At 43.5% G+C, this 20,931-nt stretch overlaps 2 protein-coding genes across 6 annotated transcripts in view; both read left to right on the top strand.

Annotated features, from left to right (window-relative positions):
- The window catches only part of LOC115533112 (MORC family CW-type zinc finger protein 3), a 267,109-nt gene that overhangs the window by 194,499 nt on the left and 51,679 nt on the right, over positions 1-20,931 (top strand). The window lies entirely within an intron of this gene.
- The window catches only part of LOC115533113 (glutamic acid-rich protein-like), a 148,945-nt gene that overhangs the window by 106,752 nt on the left and 21,262 nt on the right, over positions 1-20,931 (top strand). For 3 of the 4 annotated variants that reach the window (XM_030343385.1, XM_030343383.1, XM_030343386.1), the window contains 8 exons: positions 575-636; positions 2,300-2,336; positions 8,808-8,863; positions 9,201-9,237; positions 10,040-10,101; positions 15,908-15,994; positions 16,683-16,719; positions 17,559-17,620. In XM_030343385.1, the coding sequence (XP_030199245.1) occupies positions 575-636; positions 2,300-2,336; positions 8,808-8,863; positions 9,201-9,237; positions 10,040-10,101; positions 15,908-15,994; positions 16,683-16,719; positions 17,559-17,620 (440 nt within the window). The remainder of the gene's footprint in view (positions 1-574; positions 637-2,299; positions 2,337-8,807; positions 8,864-9,200; positions 9,238-10,039; positions 10,102-15,907; positions 15,995-16,682; positions 16,720-17,558; positions 17,621-20,931) is intronic. The other variant, XM_030343384.1, reaches the window with a different exon arrangement.

Genomic DNA, 20,931 nt, shown 5'->3' with positions numbered 1-20,931 from the left:
TTATACTTTATGCATTGATTTACATATGGAATTATATTACGTGTGACTGTGCTGCTATGATAATTCAGTACTGAAACTGTCTTTTGATCATGACAACACGACCTCCACCCCGACCACACCACAGACCTCAGGAGAGGGCCCTTCTGGTGAATTCAGTTTAGTATTGTCTGGGTGGTACATACTGTTGCCCCAACTTGCGAGAGCGTTGCGGTAAGCAGAGAAAGAGAGTAAATGGAAGCCGTTAGAAGACTAACACAAGAAAAACAGGACCTGGCAGCAAAATTATATGCACTGAACTTAAAGGTGTGCCTTTTGAGTTTAGTAGGTTGCTGGTGTTTCGCCTTTTCTTAAGCTTTGCAGTGCTCAGCTTAGTCCTCAGTTTCTCATTGTACCTGACAATAAAATACTTGAGAGTAGGAAAATAATGCTGCAATGAAATGTGTTTTGTGTAGAAATGTTGACTGTCAACTGTGAAAACATTTGATGCCGCAACCCTGATGGAGTTTTATACAAATAAAATCAACACATCTTTGTTAGTTGTTAGAACATCAAACACCATTTGATTCCCCATTAGGTGAAGCCGTTGGAGGGGGAGAAAGCCAGCATTTCTGAGGAGCAAGAAAAGAAGGAGGCATGGTCAGTCTCTCTCTCCCTCTCATCTACATATAATATAATAAGATAAATGCAGCTAATGAAAATGGCACACAGTCTCACAGTCTGACGGAAGAGGTCAAAAATTGAATGAAAGCCTTGTGGGAACGAGTGCAACGTCATTGAGGAGATATTGGAACAGGTCCTCCGTATCAATGGTCCTACTTCACAGCAGTACCATTGACCCATGTTGTTTACTACAACTACGCATTCAGATATAAAGTGTATATGTAGTACATTTTATATATCTAGACTATCATTGGAATCTATGGTTATTAAGCGGTTTGGGGTCTCCCCACCATCTCACCTCACTATCTCACCTCACTTCCGCCTGCGTGGCCAGCCAAAATGGCTACCACATAGACTATGATGATGAAGAAAGCCAAACCTTTCTCCAGTAAGCGCTGTTGGAGACGCTTCCTACCTCACAGAGAGATGGGACAACTGTCATGATCTCCCCTCTCAGTCATCTCATTCTCCCCTCTCAGTTCTCTCAGTGCCAGATTGCCCTATGTCTTCAGTAATAGTTTCTCCAGCGTTTTTCGGACTGATTCCCCGTTATCGACCCTGCCTGTCCCCGACCTGCCTGCTCTGTCTCTGTCCCGGTGATCGACGGTCTTCCACCCCCGACAACGGATCCTGCCTGCGTCCTGCCTGTCTTCTGTCTACTCCTATCTGGGAATAAAAGACATAACTGACCGTCTGCCTGCCTACGTGTGCTGCATTTGGGTCCTTTCCCGATCCATTACGTCTTTTTTTCACACCACTTCGAGAAAGCGCACCACTTCGCCGCCTAGAGGGAGGAAGAGGAAGGCACGGGGGCACTCTGGAAAGTATTGATAACCACTGCTGGCGGCCTCTGCCCTGATAGATCAACCTCTCAGAAGTAAACCAACAGCCATCCCGACTGGTGCACTGTCCCATCCCATGCACTTGTCTGAAAGTGCATGGGATGGGACAGAGCTGAACGGCTCTCCAGGGCCACCAGAATGAAGGACAGATCCTCATTTGATCTGCTACAAAAAAGAGACTGGATCAGTTGAAGTGGCGGGAACGGTTCATTGGTGAATTGCTGAAATTTCAGTGCATGCAAGTGCGCTCACGGAACAATACCATAAGGCAAAGCCTAGACGGCTTAGCCTGCATGAAATAGAACCAATAACCGGTCCCTCTTATCAAGACACAAGTCTGACAATTTTCTTTTGTTTTACTGGAACACAATCCAAACTGTGGCATCCAATTTAAGAGATTACAGTGGAAATAGTCGGACCAACCCCGGCGTTAACGAACCCATTGAGATAACGGAGTGAGTCCACAATCACAGGGTTTTGAGTTCTTTAGGTATCATCAAACAGTCCAAGTTACCTGTATGATCTGTTATGGTTACAGGCTTACAGCTAAATGTATCTCATGTTAACTGATTACTTTATTCAATCACTGCAGCCACATACTGTGATACTTGTGGTTTTGTCAAGTGAAACTTGAACACTTGACAAACTTGACTTTTCCAGTCAAAATCCAAAGTTATCAGCACTGCCTCCCTTCAGAATAGTACGCTACAGGACACCTGTATGTAGTCTTATAGGGACATACAGAAAACTGGTCATTGACTGAGCTTGGCATTTCTGACAATTGTTTATGTTGACAGCGACGAGAGGCCTGATGAAGATGATGAATCAGAAAAGGTAAAGAAAAAATATATATTTTATATTGTGTGTAAGATAAATTGTGCATCAAATATAATCAAAATGCTTTATTCTATTTCTTATCATTATCTTACTACCATAATAGCAGGCCTGTCGCAATAGTTACTCATGTGTGCATGTGCCAAGCAGCTCACACACACACACAGCACGCGCAAACGCATACATACACCTCAAGCAAGCACATACACACTGCATACACATACCGCACACACACGCAAAGGAGCACGAACATACATGGAAACGCGCACACACACACACACGCACGCACGCGCACACGCCGCACGTCAAGACAAGGGCAGCAACACATACACGGAAGCGCACACCCACGCACGCACACTAGGGCTTTGACTTCGAACTTCGTAATTCGAATATAATTCAAATATCAAAAAATAAATCAAAATTCGAACGAATATTAGGCAGCCCCTAATATTCGAACCTGTTATGGGCAGGCCAAGAGGGAGAGACGTCGGAGAACCCGACGCAGTCAATTCATAATATTGTAATGACCACGGAAGAGGCAGTGAATGAAGTATTGATTAGACAGCGATTTATCAGAAAACCAAAAAACCGTTCGAACACGCAAGACCGGTAACCATAGTGTAACCGGTACCTGGTGTCTTTTAATGAACACTGCTACTAGTTTACAATCAATAATCAATATATGGGCTAGACTACCAGAAGATTCTAAGGTTCGTTAGGGAGAGATATGGTAACTGTCTGCACCAGAAATGACACACTGAAACAAGAGATATATATTTCAAAGGTAAGAGAATTTTCAAAGCTGTTTTTCTCTCTTACCTTTTGGTTTTATTTATTTAAGTAGGAAAAATTATAAACTGAACAATTATACCTAAAATGATTTAAAATAAAATGTGGAAAAGATTAAAATGGTCACAAACACCTTTCTTATTTACACCCTTATTTTAGGTCCCCAAAAGAGTCAACCCTTTCAAATAAAACTTAAACAGGTTTCAAAATACCTCTGAATACTTAAAACATCCCTGAATAAAACATTTCAATTACACTAATAAAACACAGTAAAAATGTAGATCAGGCTATTTTAAGGGTTCATTCTGTCTCAGTCCATGTGAACAACACAATATCTAAGTAATTCAGTCTCTTGTCCCTACACTGCTGCAGAAAAGATTAGAATTTGCCTATTGTTCGTGGTCCAATAGGATCAATCTGATGGGGTAGCTCGCCAGTCTGCACACCGCTGCGGGACCCCAGGGAGGGCGAGCAGGATACAGACGTTCCAGGGTTCAATATCTTTTTTTCGATCCACACAAAAAAACCCGGCCTTGACAACAAAGCCAAAAGACTCATTAGTAGTTTGTCTATCTTATACATTTCAGTTAATTTTCTATAAATATCATATTCTAGGTAACTTAACACAGTGTAAAACATAAATGATTGACACTTAACTCTAAATAAACCACTTCAAAAAAACATTTAAATTGTATTTTCTTTCTGTAGTTAATATACTCAGCAAGCTATAGATCACTGGAAGAATTTATCATTTCAAAACTAGCACCCTTAACTCACAGCTTTACATATTCCTTTTCACCATAAAGCAATTAACACAGCTAGCAACATCAATAACCTATCAACAGACCGCAACATCAACAGTGAAGAAAATGCATAACCCAACGTCAAAACTACAATCTGCCCGCAGCCCCAGCAACGGGCCTCACATCCCCCACATCAGTCACGGCACGCCAAGTGCAGCGACACCACGCGCCTACTAGGCAGTTAGCAACCAGCATTAGCTGCAGCCAGTTAGCGGCTTATCACGTTCTTTTCTCACCCAAAAACACAATTCAAATCCAAATGTTTACACGAGGAGACTCACCAAGGGTTTCGATTTACTGCACAGGCTTTTCGTGACTTTTAGTGGCGGGGGAATCTCTCTTCTTTAGGTTACTATTAAAAACAGTAGTCTATCGTCGAATCTCATCTGTGGCTCGTCCCGAAAAGGACGAATCTGCGTAACTGCTATCTGCTGACGCTAAAAAGAGGCGGTTCTAATTTCTGATTGGCTAACTAAGCCAAACCAGTTGCCATGCGACTTTGTTGAGTTACAGGTGGTTCAACAAATCACACCATACTATTTAGATTCAATAATTTAAATGCATTAATTTGCAATATTTTCCCAATATATATCTTTATCTCATTCTGTGGCACTATTTAGAACGACAATACACAAGCCATGTATTTTTTACTGTTTAGTAACAAACTTTTAAAAGGGGTTGTGATTTAAATCGAATTAAATGAAACGGTGTCATGTAACCCTGGGTTACATCCTCCCCTCCTGAACTTATGCACGTCCCGTTGCATCTAAGTGTGTGACTGGTCACTTAAGGTGGGATTCTCGGGCAAGCTGAAATGGGGATTGATAGCCGAATTAGGGCCATTTAATGAGGCAGTGAAAGCTACACTAAGGCTCTGCAACAGTGTCTGGATGACTAGTCAGAGGATTCCCAAGCTCACGATAGTGTAGTCTGTCTGGCTGTGCTGGTTTCGACCTGAGGGAACGTCCGGCAGTGCCATTCACTTTATTGGGCTGATCATTCTTCCTTTCAATGTTGCTTGGAGGGGTTTCACCGTCACACTCACATGAACAGGCAGAGTTATCTTTACTTTGTTTGAAGCAAATTCTGGAAGTTTGGGAGATTCTTGAATCACAGTTCTCTGTTCAGACACTCCCTCAGAAACTTCAGGTGAACCTTCACTTGCAGGTTTGGCTTCAGGTGAGTTCTCTTTTTAATGTTCCACTTCACGTAGGTTCTCTCTTTCAGGTTCCACTTCAGGTAAGTGGTCTCGTGCAGGTTCAACTGGAACAGGGTGCATCTCGACTGGCACAACTACATTGTGCGGCGTCTCATGGGTTCCTCTCTACCAACTGCACTGGTCCTGTGTTTGACAGGATCCTGGTTTCAAACTCCACTCTCATTCTGGTAGTGTCGTGATGCACTGCCTCATCCTCTAATTCCGAGAGATATGTTGTATCCACAGGGTCTTCAGCATTTTGGATGTCAAGGCTTCTCCGTGTTCGAGGCTTGCAGACTGCTTTTGGTGTAACTGGTTCATCAGGCATGGACACAGGTAGGAAACCACAGGGTAACAACAAGTCACTGTGCAAGGTCCGGAGCGGCCCATCTTTGTTCTCTGGTCGGACTGTGTACACAGGGAGGTCACCAGCTTGTTTGACCACTACATGCACGTCAGACTCCCATCTGTCGGCTAACTTGTGTTTCCCTCTTATCCTTACGTTTCGCACCAGAACGCGGTATCCAGTTTCAAGCGTTGAATCGACGACTCTTTTGTCAAATCTCCGTTTGTTACGGTCTGCTATCTTTAAGGCGTTCTTGGTGGCAACTTTGTAGCTTTCCTCCAACCGACTTCTTAGATCGTGGACGTATTGGGAATGTGACTTGGGTGGCTTGATGGCTGGTAGCCCAAAAGCTAGGTCGACTGGTAGACGAGGTTGTCTCCCGAACATGAGTTCATATGGGGCAAATCCAGTCACATCGTTCTTTGTGCAATTGTATGCATGTACCATCGGCTTCACAAAATCCTTCCAGTGTGACTTGTTCTTGTTCTCCAGCGTGCCTAACATCTGGAGGAGTGTCCTATTGAAACGCTCCACTGGGTTTCCTCTTGGATGGTATGGCGTTGTTCTTGTCTTATGAATACCTGCGAGGCGGCACAGTTCTTTGATCGTGTATGACTCAAAATCTTGCCCTTGATCGCTGTGGAGTCTTTCAGGGAAACCATAGTGAACCAGGAAGTTATCCCATAGGCACTTGGCTACTGCTTTTTGATTTGGAGTAGGGACTGCAACGGCGTACTTGGTGAAATGGTCTGTGATCACAAGAATGTCTTTGGTGTTGCTTTGGTCTGGTTCCAAGGAAAGGAAATCCATGCAGACCAGTTCCAAGGGTCTACTGGTTCTGATGTTCACTAGGGGGGCAGCTTTTTCTTGGGGTGTTTTCCTGCGAACACAGCGTTCACACGTCTTTATCTTTTCCTCCACATCCATGGACATTCTTGGCCAATAGAACCTGGATCTTACGAGGTCGATGGTTCGCTCTATACCTAAATGGCCTAAGTCATCGTGTAGACTTTTTAACACTGTAGCCCTTAGATCTTTAGGGAGTGCCAGTTGATATATTATATCCCCTTGGTCTTGTCTTCTCCTGTATAGTCCATTTCTCATCTCCAACCTGTTCCATTCTCGTAACCAGAGACCAATGTCAGGAAGTTCTCTTCTTAGGTTAGGAGAAGGCTTCTCTTTGGACTGCAGGTGCTCTATGACTGCCCTAAGGTCTGGGTCTGTCCATTGCTGCTCCATCAAGTCATCTTCAGACAGGTGAGGGATTAGAGGGAGGCCGTGGTCATTCTCCGTTAGGAAACCATTTGGTAGAGCATCAGAGTGGAGAGCAAGGGATTCAACTAAGGTTACAGATGGGAGTGAGAATCGGGGGTCTGCATTGGGGTTGTGGACATGATGTCGTTCACAGATGGCACTCACCGCTTTTGGAAGAACAACCTCTGTATGTTCTGGATCTGTCAGATGGTGAAGTGTAAACTGCTTGATTCTCTCCCTTTCTTTCTGTGACATTAGGTCATCTGTGAGCTCACCATGAGGGCGTCGAGAAAGTCCATCTGCATCTTGGTTCTGTTTGCCTGCTCTGTACTGGAGCTTAAACGAGTAGGTTGACAGATTTGACAGCCACCTGTAGCTTGTGGCGTCCAGTTTGGCCGATGTCAAGATGTAAGTAAGGGGGTTACTGTCTGTTATAACTGTGAACTCTGTCCCATACAAGTAGTCGCTGAATTTTGCAGTGACAGCCCATTTAAGGGCTAGGAATTCAAGCTTGTGAGCAGGATATTTGGCTTCGCTCTTGGTGAGCCCTCTACTTGCAAAGGCTATGGCTCTTTTCCTCCCATCTTGCTCTTGATACAATGCAGCGCCCAGACCAGTGGTACTGGCGTCTGTATGCAATATGTAGGGGGTTTTGGGGTCTGCGAAACCTAAAACAGGAGCAGAGGTGAGCTTTTCAGTCAGGGTCTCGAATGCTTGTTGACAGGACACTGTCTATCTTTCCCCGAAAGACTCTTTTGGATGGAAGTACGGACCGCTCTTCTCCTTTACTTTGCTGCTGCTACTGCTTTTCCGGAGAGGGGGGTACCCTGAGGTGAGATCATTTAGAGGTTTAGTGATCTTTGAGTAGTGAATAAACCTTCGGTAGTATCCATAGAATCCAAGAAAGGATCTTAACTCTGAGGTTCTTGGGCCTTGGCCAGGTTTTTAAGGCTTCAATCTTCCCTGGATCTGTCTCAACTCCATTTTGTGATACAATGTGGCCCAGATATTTGACAGACGTTTGGAAGAACTTGCATTTTTCTGGAGACAGTTTCAGTCCATACTCTTTCAGACGTTCAAGGACTTGTCGCAGCCGGATTTCATGCTCCTCTAGAGTGTTCGAGAAGACTATGACGTCGTCAATGAAGACCAACACTTCCTTCCTGTTGAGATCACCCATACACCTCTCCATTAGTCTTTGGAATGAGCTGGGCGCATTTGTTATCCCTTGTGGCATTCGGTTGAACTCCCAGAATCCGAGAGGGCACACGAATGCCGTTTTCTGCTTGTCAGCCTCTTCCATCTCGATCTGGTAATAGCCCGACTTCAGGTCAAGGACTGAGAACCACTTTGAGCCAGTCATTACTGAGAAAACTTCTTCCAGATTGGGCAATGCGTATGCGTCTTTTATTGTCTGGGAGTTGAGCTTCCTGAAGTCAATGCACAGGCGTACTGAGTTGTTCTTCTTTCGAACTACCACTATGGGTGATGCAAAGGGGGATTCTGATTCGCGGATGATGCCGGCTGTTAGCAATTCTTGAAGGTGCTTTCGCACTGCATCCACATCCTGCGGGTGAATTGGTCTGGCTCTATGTTTGAAAGGAGTCTCATCACTTAATTTGATGTGATGCTTCACTTTATCTGTATAACCAAAGTCAAGATCATTTTGAGCAAAGACTTCAGGCATGGAGTTCAACAGCGATGTAACTTTGTCTTTCCATTCAGGTGATACAGGAGAGTCGCCAAAATCAAACTCCATCTTGGAGTGGGCAGATTCTGAATTGCTTTGATAGGAATTACTTGGGCTCGTGTTTTGCTCTTTTGCTAATGTCAATGTCCTAAAAGCTCTACATGTTGAATAAGTTAAGGTAGCCAATAATCATCTTTAAATACTGGGTCTTTTTAATACTGTATTCGTTAGTCAGGCAGGTGGAGGGAAGTCGTTTCTAAGTCGGCCTGACATTTACACAAAAACAATTTATACTTTATGCATTGATTTACATATTGAATTATATTAGGTGTGAAGTGTGCTGCTATGATAATTCCGAGTACTGAAACTGTCTTCTCATCACAACAACAAGAACTCCATCACGAGCACATCACAGACCAGCGACAACGTATCCCCTGATGAAACGGAGTGAGTCCACAATCATAGGGTTTTGAGTGTTTTAGGTATTGTCATCATACAGTCACAGTTACCTGTATGATCTTTAAAGGCTGCAGATAAATGTATCGCATGTTAACTGTTTACTTTATTCAATCACTGCAGCCACACACTTTGATACTTGTGGTTTTGTTAAGTGAAACTGAACACTTGACAAACTTGACTTTTCCCGTCAAAATCCAAAGTTATCAGCACTGCCTCCCTTCAGAATAATACGCTACAGGACACCTGTATGTAGTCTTTTAGGGACATACAGAAAACTGGTCATTGACTGAGCTTGGTATTTCTGGCAATTGTTTATGTTTTTCAGTGACGAGAGGCCTGATGAAGATGATGAATCAGAAGAGGTAAAGAAGAAATATATATCATTATATTTCATGTACTATAAATTGTACATCAAATATAATCAAAATGCTTTCTTCTATTTTTTGTCATTATCAGAATAATAGAGATTGAGTGTTTATTACATGCTAATGTCATAAAAGCTCTACATGATGAATAAGTTAAGGTAGCCAATAATCATATTTTAAATACTGTCTTTTTAATACTGTATTCGTTAGTCAGGCAGGTGGAGGGAAGTCGTTGCTAGGTCTGCCTGACATTTACACAAAAAACAATTATACTTTATGTATTGATTTACATATGGAATTATATTACGTGTGACTGTGCTGCTATGATAATTCAGAGTACTGAAACTGTATTTTGATCATGACAACAATAACTCCACCCCGACCACACCACAGACCTCAGGAGAGGGCCCTTCTGGTGAATTCAGTTTAGTTGCGGTAAGCAGAGAAAGAGAGTAAATGGAAGCCGTTAGAAGACTAACACAAGAAAAACAGGACCTGGCAGCAAAATTATATGCACTGAACTTAAAGGTGTGCCTTTTGAGTTTAGTAGGTTGCTGGTGTTTCGCCTTTTCTTAAGCTTTGCAGTGCTCAGCTTAGTCCTCAGTTTCTCATTGTACCTGACAATAAAATACTTGAGAGTAGGAAAATAATGCTGCAATGAAATGTGTTTTGTGTAGAAATGTTGACTGTCAACTGTGAAAACCTTTGATGCCGCAACCCTGATGGAGTTTTATACCAATAAAATCAACACATCTTTGTTAGTTGTTAGAACATCAAACACCATTTTATTCCCCATTAGGTGAAGCCGTTGGAGGGGGAGAAGGCCAGCATTTCTGAGGAGCAAGAAAAGAAGAAGCCACGGTCAGTCTCTCTCTCCCTCTCATCTACATATAATATAATAAGATAAATGCAGCTAATGAAAATGGCACACAATATGTATTGTTATACCTGTCTCACAGTCTGACGGAAGAGGTCAAAAATTGAATGAAAGCCTTGTGGGAACGAGTGCAACGTCATTGAGGAGATATTGGAACAGGTCCTCCGTATCAATGGTCCTACTTCACAGCAGTACCATTGACCCATGTTGTTTACTACAACTACGCATTCAGATATAAAGTGTATATGTAGTAAATTTTTTATATCTAGACTATCATTGGAATCTATGTTTATTAAGCGGTTTGGGGTCTCCCCACCATCTCACCTCACTATCTCACCTCACTCCCGCCTGCGTGGCCAGCCAAAATGGCTACCACATAGACTATGATGATGAAGAAAGCCAAACCTTTCTCCAGTAAGCGCTGTAGGAGACGCTTCCCACCTCACAGAGAGATGGAACAACTGTCATGATCTCCCCTCTCAGTCATCTCATTCTCCCCTCTCAGTTCTCTCAGTGCCAGATTGCCCTATGTCTTCAGTAATAGTTTCTCCAGCGTTTTCCGGACTGATTCCCCGTTATCGACCCTGCCTGTCCCCGACCTGCCTGCTCTGTCTCTGTCCCGGTGATCGACGGTCTTCCACCCCCGACAACGGATCCTGCCTGCGCCCTGCCTGTCTTCTGTCTACTCCTATCTGGGAATAAAAGACATAACTGACTGTCTGCCTGCCTACGTGTGCTGCATTTGGGTCCTTTCCCGATCCATTACAACAACGTGGTTTTTTTCACACCACTTCGAGAAAAAGCCACACTTTCCCGCGTAGAGGGAGGAAGAGGAAGGCACGGGGGCACTCTGGAAAGTATTGATAACCACTGCTGGCGGCCTCTGCCCTGCAAGATCAACCTCTCAGAAGTAAACCAACAGCCATCCCGACTGGTGCACTGTCCCATCCCGTGCGCTTGTCTGAAAGTGCCAGCCATAACCACAGAGCTGAACGGCTCTCCAGGGCCACCAGAATGAAGGACAGATCCTCATTTGATCTGCTACAAAAGAGACTGGATCAGTTGAAGTGGCGGGAACGCACACAAGAGAGCCCGCTGCCAAGGTGTTGCACGCCGTCTAATCTACCCCAAACAGGGGAAGATCCTCATAGCTGAGGAAGAACCCCAAGCTGCAATGGGGGTTCTCTCTGAACGTGAAAAATTTCCACCTGAGCAGTTCTAAGCGGGGAATACCGCGAGACATGAGGTCCGGCCAGGTGGAAGCGTCCGGGCAGGAGGTGCAGAGGCTGTGAAGGGGCCGTACCTCTTGGCTCCGTCACGCCCATGCTGCATTTCTTTATCATAGATGGTAGAAGCAGTTGTCTTGGTGGATGGTTCAAACAACTGCTGGGAGAAAAGAGGACGAAATATACTGTGCGCCACGTTATATACAGTGCCGTGGGGAATTTTGGCTGGGCCCACGTTGATTGGTGCATTGCTGAAATTTTCGGGCATGCGAGTGTGCTCACGGGACAAGCCTATAAGGCGAAGCCTTGACGGCTTAGCTTGCGTAAAATAGAACCACTACACGGTCCCTCTTATCAAGACACAAGTCTGAGGTCACGTGATGGCAAGCTAGAGAGCGGACGCGGAAAGGACGGCTCCGTAACCATAGATTAAATATCTGATTTGTAACGCACTGAAAGTTTGAAATAATAGCATAAACAGCATTCTAAGAGTAACGGGACCGGAACCTTATCCTCCACATATGTCACCTAAGAAGAAACCATCAAAGGTACGGCTTTTTGTTTCCACGCCCGTAGCTGCTAGCCAAAAACCTGCGTCTCCGGTCATGGTTAACCAGCAAGAAGGTGCCGAACGGGAATACAGCTCCGCCGAACTGATGGCAGCTATCAGCGAAGGGAACAAAATGATAACCAGCAAGATTGAAGATCTAAATTCCACTCTAAATACTTTGCAACAGAAAACAGCACTCATCGAAAAGAAACAAGACGACTTTGAAGGCGGCCTGAACAGAATTGATAACGACGTGGATAACTTGTCAAGGCGCCTCTTTCAGGCCGAGCACATGGTGAGCGATCTCAAATTAAAAGTGGACGACGTGGAAAATCGCTTCCGCGTCTGACGGGTTTACCAGAGGGTTTGGAAGGTAACAGCCCCACCAAATTTGTGGGAATTCTTCTGCTTAACACTTTGGGGCCAGTCAACTTTCCCAATGGGATTGAGCTCCAGCGCGCCCACCGCGCTCTCGCGGCAAGACCAAAGCCAGGTCAACCGCCCCGAGTCATAATGATGCAATTCCTTCGCTACCAGGATAAGGAACGGGCTTTGGCTCGGGCTCGTCAGCTGGGCACCCTGCGACATGAAAACAACATCATCCGGCTCTATCCCGACTACTCATTTGATCTCCAACAGAAAAGACGGAGGTTTGATGACACAAAAAAAATTCTGTGGAAGAAGAAAGTGGACTACCGGCTGGTGTATCCTGCCCGCCAGCTGCTGAAACATGCCGGTAAAGAAACTAGTTACACAGACCCAGTTGAAGCCCATACATTCGCCGAAAGCCTGCCCGTGACAAACTGAACAAAGACGTCTGGGGATTGGTTTTAAGTGGAGTGTTTGGAGACTACATCACGTTTGTGCCCGACTCCGGAATCTCGTTGGGATGTGCAGCCGGGGGAAACGTTACGGCTTCATGCAGATTCGCCCACCTGTTTTTGCCCCTGTATGTGGAGACCAAAGGATTTTGGACTTGTTTCGATAATGGATAAGGCTATGATGACCAGGCACTATGATTCTCCTTTCCTCTCGCGTGAAGGAGAAATATTTGCACATGCTTCACTATTATTGTTAGCCTACCTTATTCATTATACGATTTCCCTCCTTCCTTTTTTCTCCATTTGACACCAGCGGCATGTGGGTGAGTTACGTGTGTGTTGGATTTGTTTAAAGTTATTATGTAGGCTACAAATGACAAGACATAGGCCTATGTACGATCGCTTTCAATATAGAATAGCCTATCTGAAACAGACATTTTTTTAAGTTGTTTATCCGCTGTTGAATGTAGCCTACGTCTAAACTATTGGCATTTAAAAAAAAGAGAATTTACTCAATATCGATGTCTATGAATACCTGTCGCTTCATATCATGGAACATAAATGGCATGCATAGCCCAGTGAAGAGGAAATAAATACATACTTACTTAAAGAGAAACAAGACGGATCTGTGTTTTCTGCAAGAAACTCATTTGGATGTTAAGGAACATGAGAAGCTGGGTAAGATTTGGGGAGGCCAGATTTTTTTTAGCTCCTTCAATACTAGCTCTAGGGGTGTCTGCATCCTAATTAATAAACACTTTCCCTTTATATCAGAAAAAGTAGAACGTGACCCAGGGGGAAGATTCATATTAGTTAAGGGTAAAGTTCATTCGGATGACATCACACTTGTTAATATTTACGCCCCAAATTATGACGATGTTAATTTTTTCCAGTCTTTATTCTTAAAACTCAGCGATGTGGAAGGTGATATAATTATTGGGGGGGACTTTAACCTGACCCTTGACCCCAAGATGGACCGCTCGTCTGATAAAAATCCAGCTAAATGTAGATCAAGGAAAATTATCAACTCCTCGATCAAGGAACTGGGACTATGTGAAATCTGGAGATTTGCACACCCCAAAAATAGGGAATACTCTTTTTTTTCTCCTGTACATAACTCTTTTACCAGAATAGATTACTTTATTATACCCATGGCAATGGTCCACAGAATAAGTAGTTGGGAATATCTTCCTCGTGTTATGTCTAACCATGCCCCTATCTCTTTGACAATCCTTCCAAGAGATAAATCTCAGAAATTTTACAGATGGAGAATTAATCCTGTTCTGTTACACAACCCAGATTTTGATAAATTCATTACTTCCCAAATTAAACTATTTTTAGAGACAAACTCTGAGACCGCCCCTTCTCCTTCCTCACTCTGGGAGTCGCTTAAGGCCTATCTTAGGGGGAAGATAATATCTTTTTCTAGTCACATTAAAAAAGAATATTGGAAAAATCTGGACACACTAGAGGCTGAAATAAAAAGTGGTACACTTTAAAACATGATCGGAAGGTCTACACAAGACTCTCTTGAGAAAACGCAACCAATACAATACATCGAACACTTATAAAACTGAGAGGGCATTACTTAGGACTAGACAGAGATATTATGAACTGAGGGATAAGGGATGTATCCCCACATCACGACTCACTACAATGGGTGCCCGGTCATTCAGCTGTTCAGCACCCAGGCTCTGGAACTCCCTCCCCCCACACATAAAACAATCAGACACCATTACAACCTTGAAGTCACAACTCAAAACTCACCTGTTCAAACTCGCACACAACGTCTAACTGATCACTGTTTTGATTGTTTTTTTGTTTTGTTTTGTCTTGTTTTATTTATTTTTATTTATTTCTTATTGCTTATGTTTATTTATTTTTACACAATGTCTTGTTTTTTTAAATAATGTATGATGACTATATGCTCTGTAAGGTGACCTTGGGTGTCTTGAAAGGCGCCTCTAAATTAAATTTATTATTATTATTATTATTATAAGGGTAACAAACTACTAGCTTGGCAATTGAAAAAGCAAATGTCAGCGTCAATGATACATAAAGTCAAAAAATCTGACAACATTACCACGTGTAACCCAAAAGAGATCAACAATTGTTTTCAAGGGTTTTACAAGAGCTTATACTCATCAGAATTTGAGAATACTGCTGATAAATGTGAGACATTCCTATCCTCATTGAACTTACCTAAGCTGTCCGAAGCAGACAGGGCTAGGCTAGATCAACCACTATCCAGGAACGAAATTCTCAAAGCCCTTATGTCTCTTCAGTCCGGAAAAGCCCCAGGGTTAGACGGATTCACTCCGGAGTTTTATAAAAAATATCATAATCCTCTATTGAACCCCCTAATAGACATGTACCAACATTCATTTAATACCAAAACGTTACCCCCAACAATCCAGGAGGCCCTTATCACGTTAATTTGCAAGCCAGAAAAGGACCCGGAACTCGCAGGCTCCTACCGCCCTATCTCTTTGCTCTTGGTGGAGAGCAAAGTTTATGCCAAGGCTATAGCGACAAGACTGGAGGATTATCTTCCCTTTCTTGTACATAAAGATCAGACAGGCTTTATTAAAAATAGAGTATCCATGAACAACCTTGGGCGCCTCTTCTACATAATTACACAAACAGAAAGTTTTTTTTGGGTTAGGGTTTTATTTTTGTACATTTATTCCTTTTATTTTATTCTTTGTTGCTTCTTTATCTTATCTTTTAATACTTTGGAAAGTATACAAAAGGTTCATTTTATTCATGATCACTCAAATTGTTATGTGTATTGCATTCTACGGTTGTCTTGGGTGCGGTTGTTACTTACCGGGCCACCCCTTAATGCCTATCTGTTCTTATCAGGTTATAAGAATCGTCAAATTCAATGGCACGTATCATTTTTGTGTATTCTAGACTATGTTTGCTGTCGTATGGAAATATTCCTTTACATATATAAAACATAACTGATGCTGTAAATTAAGCAGATATGTTGTACTGCTTATACCTCATAGCAGATCCCAGCAGATGCCATGTATAATTAAGTTGATCCGTTATTATCTTAACTTTCCTTTACTTAACATGCACTTTCCTTTTTTTTTTTTGTTTGTTCTCTGTATAAAACCTGAAAAACTCAATAAACCCAATGTTAAAAAAAAAGACACAAGTCTGATAATATTTTTTTGTTTTACAGGAACACTATCAAAGCTCTGGCAGAAAAATCACCTGATTATAGTGGAAAAAAAAGGAAAAACTCCAGTGCTAACGTTGAGGATACAGAGTGAGTCCACAATCACAGGGGTTTGAGTGCTTTAGGTATCGTTATACAGTCCAAGTTACCTGTATGATCTTTAATGGCTACTGTAGCAGGTTCAGAGAGCGCACGGAGGCCACAGTTCGTCTTCCCTCACTCGGAGCGTCTTTATTGCAAAGCGTAACAAAACAAAGCAGAGACTTCAAACTAAAATTGAAAGTAATGTCCAGGAGAGTCCTTGCGTTCGGCAATCCACGTCATGCGATCTCTGGTACGGAACGCGTTGGACCTCTCTCTCTCTGCTCCCCGGTTCCCCTACTAACCACAAAGCAGGCACATAAATACAAACACCCTGATTGGCCTGAGTGCTGACACCTGCTCACACACCCCCCCCCCCCCAGCCAATCCAGTACGCTCCCAACCTGCCCATACTCCCCCTGCAGGCCAGACGTCACAACCCCCCACAGCTACATTTAAATGTATCTCATGTTAACTGTTTGAACTTTATTCAATCACTGCAGCATACTTGTGGCTTTGTCAAGTGAACTTGAACACTTGACAAACTTGGCTTTTGCCGGTCAAAATCCAAAGTTATCAGCACTGCCTCCCTTCAGAATAATACGCTACAGGACACTTGTATGTAGTCTTATAGGGACATACAGAAAACTGTTCATAGACTGAGCTTGGCATTTCTGACAATTGTTTATGTTGACAGTGACGAGAAGCCTGATGAAGATGATGAATCAGAAGAGGTAAAGAAGAAATATATATCATTTTATTTCATGTACCACAAATTGTACATCAAATATAATCAAAATGCTATATATATTTATCATTATCAGAATAATAGAGAGTGAGTTTTTTACATGCTAATGTCATAAATGCTCTACATGATGAATAAGTTAAGGTAGCCAATAATCATATTTTAAATACTGTCTTTTTAATACTGTATTCGTTAGTCAGGCAGGTGGAGGGAAGTCGTTGCTAGGTCTGCCTGACATTTACACAAAAACCAATTTATACTTTATGCATTGATTTACATATGGAATTATATTACGTGTGACTGTGCTGCTATGATAATTCAGTACTGAAACTGTCTTTTGATCATGACAACACGACCTCCACCCCGACCACACCACAGACCTCAGGAGAGGGCCCTTCTGGTGAATTCAGTTTAGTATTGTCTGGGTGGTACATACTGTTGCCCCAACTTGCAAGAGTGTTGAGGTAAGCAGAGAAAGAGAGTAAATGGAAGCCGTTAGAAGACTAACGCAAGAAAAACAGGACCTGGCAGCAAAATTATATGCACTGAACTTAAAGGTGTGCCTTTTGAGTTTAGAAGGTTGCTGGTGTTTCGCCTTTTCTTAAGCTTTGCAGTGCTCAGCTTAGTCCTCAGTTTATCAGTGTACCTGACAATAAAATACTTGAGGGTAGGAAAATAATGCTGCAATGAAATGTGTTTTGTGTAGAAATGTTGACTGTCAACTGTGAAAACCTTTGATGCCGCAACCCTGATGGAGTTTTATACCAATAAAATTAACACATCTTTGTTAGTTGTTAGAACATCAAACACCATTTGATTCCCCATTAGGTGAAGCCGTTGGAGGGGGAGAAAGCCAACATATCTGAGGAGCAAGAAAAGAAGAAGCCACGGTCAGTCTCTCTCTCCATCTCATCTACATATAATATAATAAGATAAATGCAGCTAATGAAAATGGCACACAATATGTATTGTTATACCTGTCTCACAGTCTGAAGACAGAGGTCAAAAATTGAATGAAAGCCTTGTGGGAACGAGTGCAACGTCATTGAGGAGATATTGGAACAGGTCCTCCGTATCAATGGTCCTACTTCACAGCAGTACCATTGACCCATGTTGTTTACTACAACTACGCATTCAGATATAAAGTGTACATGTAGTACATTTTATATATCTAGACTATCATTGGAATCTATGGTTATTAAGCGGTTTGGGGTCTCCCCACCATCTCACCTCACTATCTCACCTCACTTCCGCCTGCGTGGCCAGCCAAAATGGCTACCACATAGACTTTGATGATGAAGAATGCCAAACCTTTCTCCAGTAAGCGCTGTAGGAGACGCTTCCCACCTCACAGAGAGATGGGACAACTGTCATGATCTCTTAGTCATCTCATTCTCCCCTCTCAGTTCTCTCAGTGCCAGATTGCCCTATGTCTTCAGTAATAGTTTCTCCAGCGTTTTCCGGACTGATTCCCCGTTATCGACCCTGCCTGTCCCCGACCTGCCTGCTCTGTCTCTGTCCCGGTGATCGACTGCCTTCCACCCCCGACAACGGATCCTGCCTGCGTCCTGCCTGTCTTCTGTCTACTCCTATCTGGGAATAAAAGACATAACTGACTGTCTGCCTGCCTACGTGTGCTGCATTTGGGTCCTCTCCCGATCCCTTACAACAACGTGTTTTTTTTTTCACACCACTTCGAGAAAAAGCACCACTTCGCCGCGTAGAGGGAGGAAGATGAGGGCACGTGGGCACTCTGGAAGGTATTGATAACCACTGCTGGCGGCCTCTGCCCTGATAGATCCACCTTTCAGAAGCAAACCAACAGCCATCCCGACTGGTGCACTGTCCCATCCCGTGCACTTGTCTGAAAGTGCCAGCCATAACCACAGAGCTGAACGGCTCTCCAGGGCCACCAGAATGAAGGACAGATCCTCATTTGATCTGCTACAAAAGAGACTGGATCAGTTGAAGTGGCGGGAACACACACAAGAGAGCCCGTTGCCAAGGTATTGCACGCCGTCTAATCTACCCCAAACAGGGGACGATCCTCATGGCTGAGGAAGAACCCCAAGCTGCAGTGGGGGTTCTCTCTGAACGCGAAAATGTCCACCTGAGCATTTCTAAGTTGGGAATACCGCGAGAGATGAGGTCCGGCCAGGTGGAAGCGTCAGATGCGGTGAAGGGGCCGTACCTCTGTGGGCTCGCTCATGCTGCATCTCTTCATCATCGATGGACAAAGTAGTCGTCATGGTAGATGGTTCAAGAGACTGCTGGGAGAGAAGAGGAAGAACGCTACTGTGCGCCACATCATATACACGGTGCCGTGGGAAACGTGGGCGGTGCACACGTTGATTGGTGAATTGCTATAATTTTCAGTGCATGAGAGTGCGCTCACGGGTCAAGCCCATAAGGCGAAGCCTAGACGGCTAAGCCTACATGAAATATAACCACTACATGGCCCCTCTGACAATATTCTTTTTTTTTTACAGGAACACTATCCGAAGAGCTTTAGACCGTGTTCTATAGAATATTCTAGAACACTCCAGGAGCTCAGGCGGGAGACCTGGAGCTCTATATCTAAATTATATAATATAATATACAGACATCTATGATATAATATATAATATCACGGCCAAAGCTGTGTCGGGTTCTCTGAAGTCTCTGGTCCTTCCTCATCAATCTGAAGTCGCGGTTCAATCTGGACTTCAGAGATTCAAAGCCAACGTTTCTTCCCCCAATACCTTCTCCGCCATGGCCGAGAATCAATACACGGGTCTTATTTTGCAAACCCGCACCCACCGTGCCCGCGAATCACATTCCGCACCCGACCAGACCCACTATAAATTGATACCGACGTCCAACCCGCACCCAAAGGAAAATTCGACACATTAGATGGAACGCCGGGGAATTGGTGTTCGGCGTGGTGCTTTAGATTGCTGTGCAAAAAAGCACATCATCCACTGTGGACGGTTTTATCTTAGGCCTACTCCTCCGCTCCTGAATAACACCCGTGCAGGACTCTAGCCGAGATAACCCCCACTACGAGTGTTTACTTGATATGGCAGTACCAGAGACGTCCAAGAACCCGATGCAGTCTTTAATTCATAATATCATCCGAAGGCGCACATTTTTTTTCTATTGAACTTTTGAACTACACACGTTTTAAACTACGCACTTTTTCCATCTAGTTTCTGCGATGTTGTAGGTTACCATATGTATGAGACGAGCGGACAACCGTTTATCAGTACTGATGCTTTATCTCCGGGATAGCAATACATGTCGCAAACACTACATCACTCCATTTTTTTTTTTGATGCCTAACGTCACAACATTTCTGAATGGGCACACATGAACTTATGCCTTGTAAACAGATAAGGCTACCATTTACTTGTGGCTTCTAGTAACCAAAATAACATTTCACACAGTACCAAACAGTACACATATTTCTGGTTTCAAATATCTCATATACTCTGGTATTCAACATGTTTCAAATATCTAATACATGTATTAAACCTGTGCTATAACATTCCCAGTCATTTGCATAACAATCTCTGCATTATAAGTGCAAGTGTATTCAGAATGAACAGGCATTAGAACAAGCCGTCATGTCTACTGACAACAATATGAACTATGTTGGCATATTGCCTTTGACCAACATCTCACACAAAGTCCCTTAGGTACGGAGGGCGCTGTCGTATGGTTCTGGAGGGGTACCTTTATTTCCTTGGTGAGGCACCAGCGACAGTGTAACCATCATCCTCTTCGTCGGGATCTGATGGAATGTCCTGTATCTCTGAATTCACCCTTTTGAAGAAAAATGAATTGCACGTAATGGGACGCCCATCTCTGTCTCTGATCGTGTGGTCAATGTTCTTTGGTTGAGGTGAGTATGGGGACCTTTGTGTGCATCTTGTACCGCGTTACTCTCGTGGTGCTGTGAGGCGTAGAGCGATACTCACGGAGGAATGTGTTGAGTGTCTGCTTCCACGGGATGTTCACAGTCTCTGACACTCGGATGGCTTTCCCGAGCGCATGAAACGCTCTGCTGTCGCGTTGGCCTGAGGCCAGAGGGGTGTTATCTTCCGATGATGGAAACCTAGGCAGTCAGAAAACTTGGAAAACTGTTCACTGATGAATGGTTGACCATTATCAGTTTTGACCACTTGGGGTATACCAAACATGGAAAACACTTTGTCAAACA

The sequence above is a fragment of the Gadus morhua genome, chromosome 20 (assembly GCF_902167405.1).
Source record: "Gadus morhua chromosome 20, gadMor3.0, whole genome shotgun sequence".
Taxonomy (NCBI): Eukaryota; Metazoa; Chordata; class Actinopteri; order Gadiformes; family Gadidae; genus Gadus; species Gadus morhua.
The sequence above is the reverse complement of the archived record's forward strand: the minus strand, read 5'-3'. Positions and strand labels throughout refer to the sequence as shown.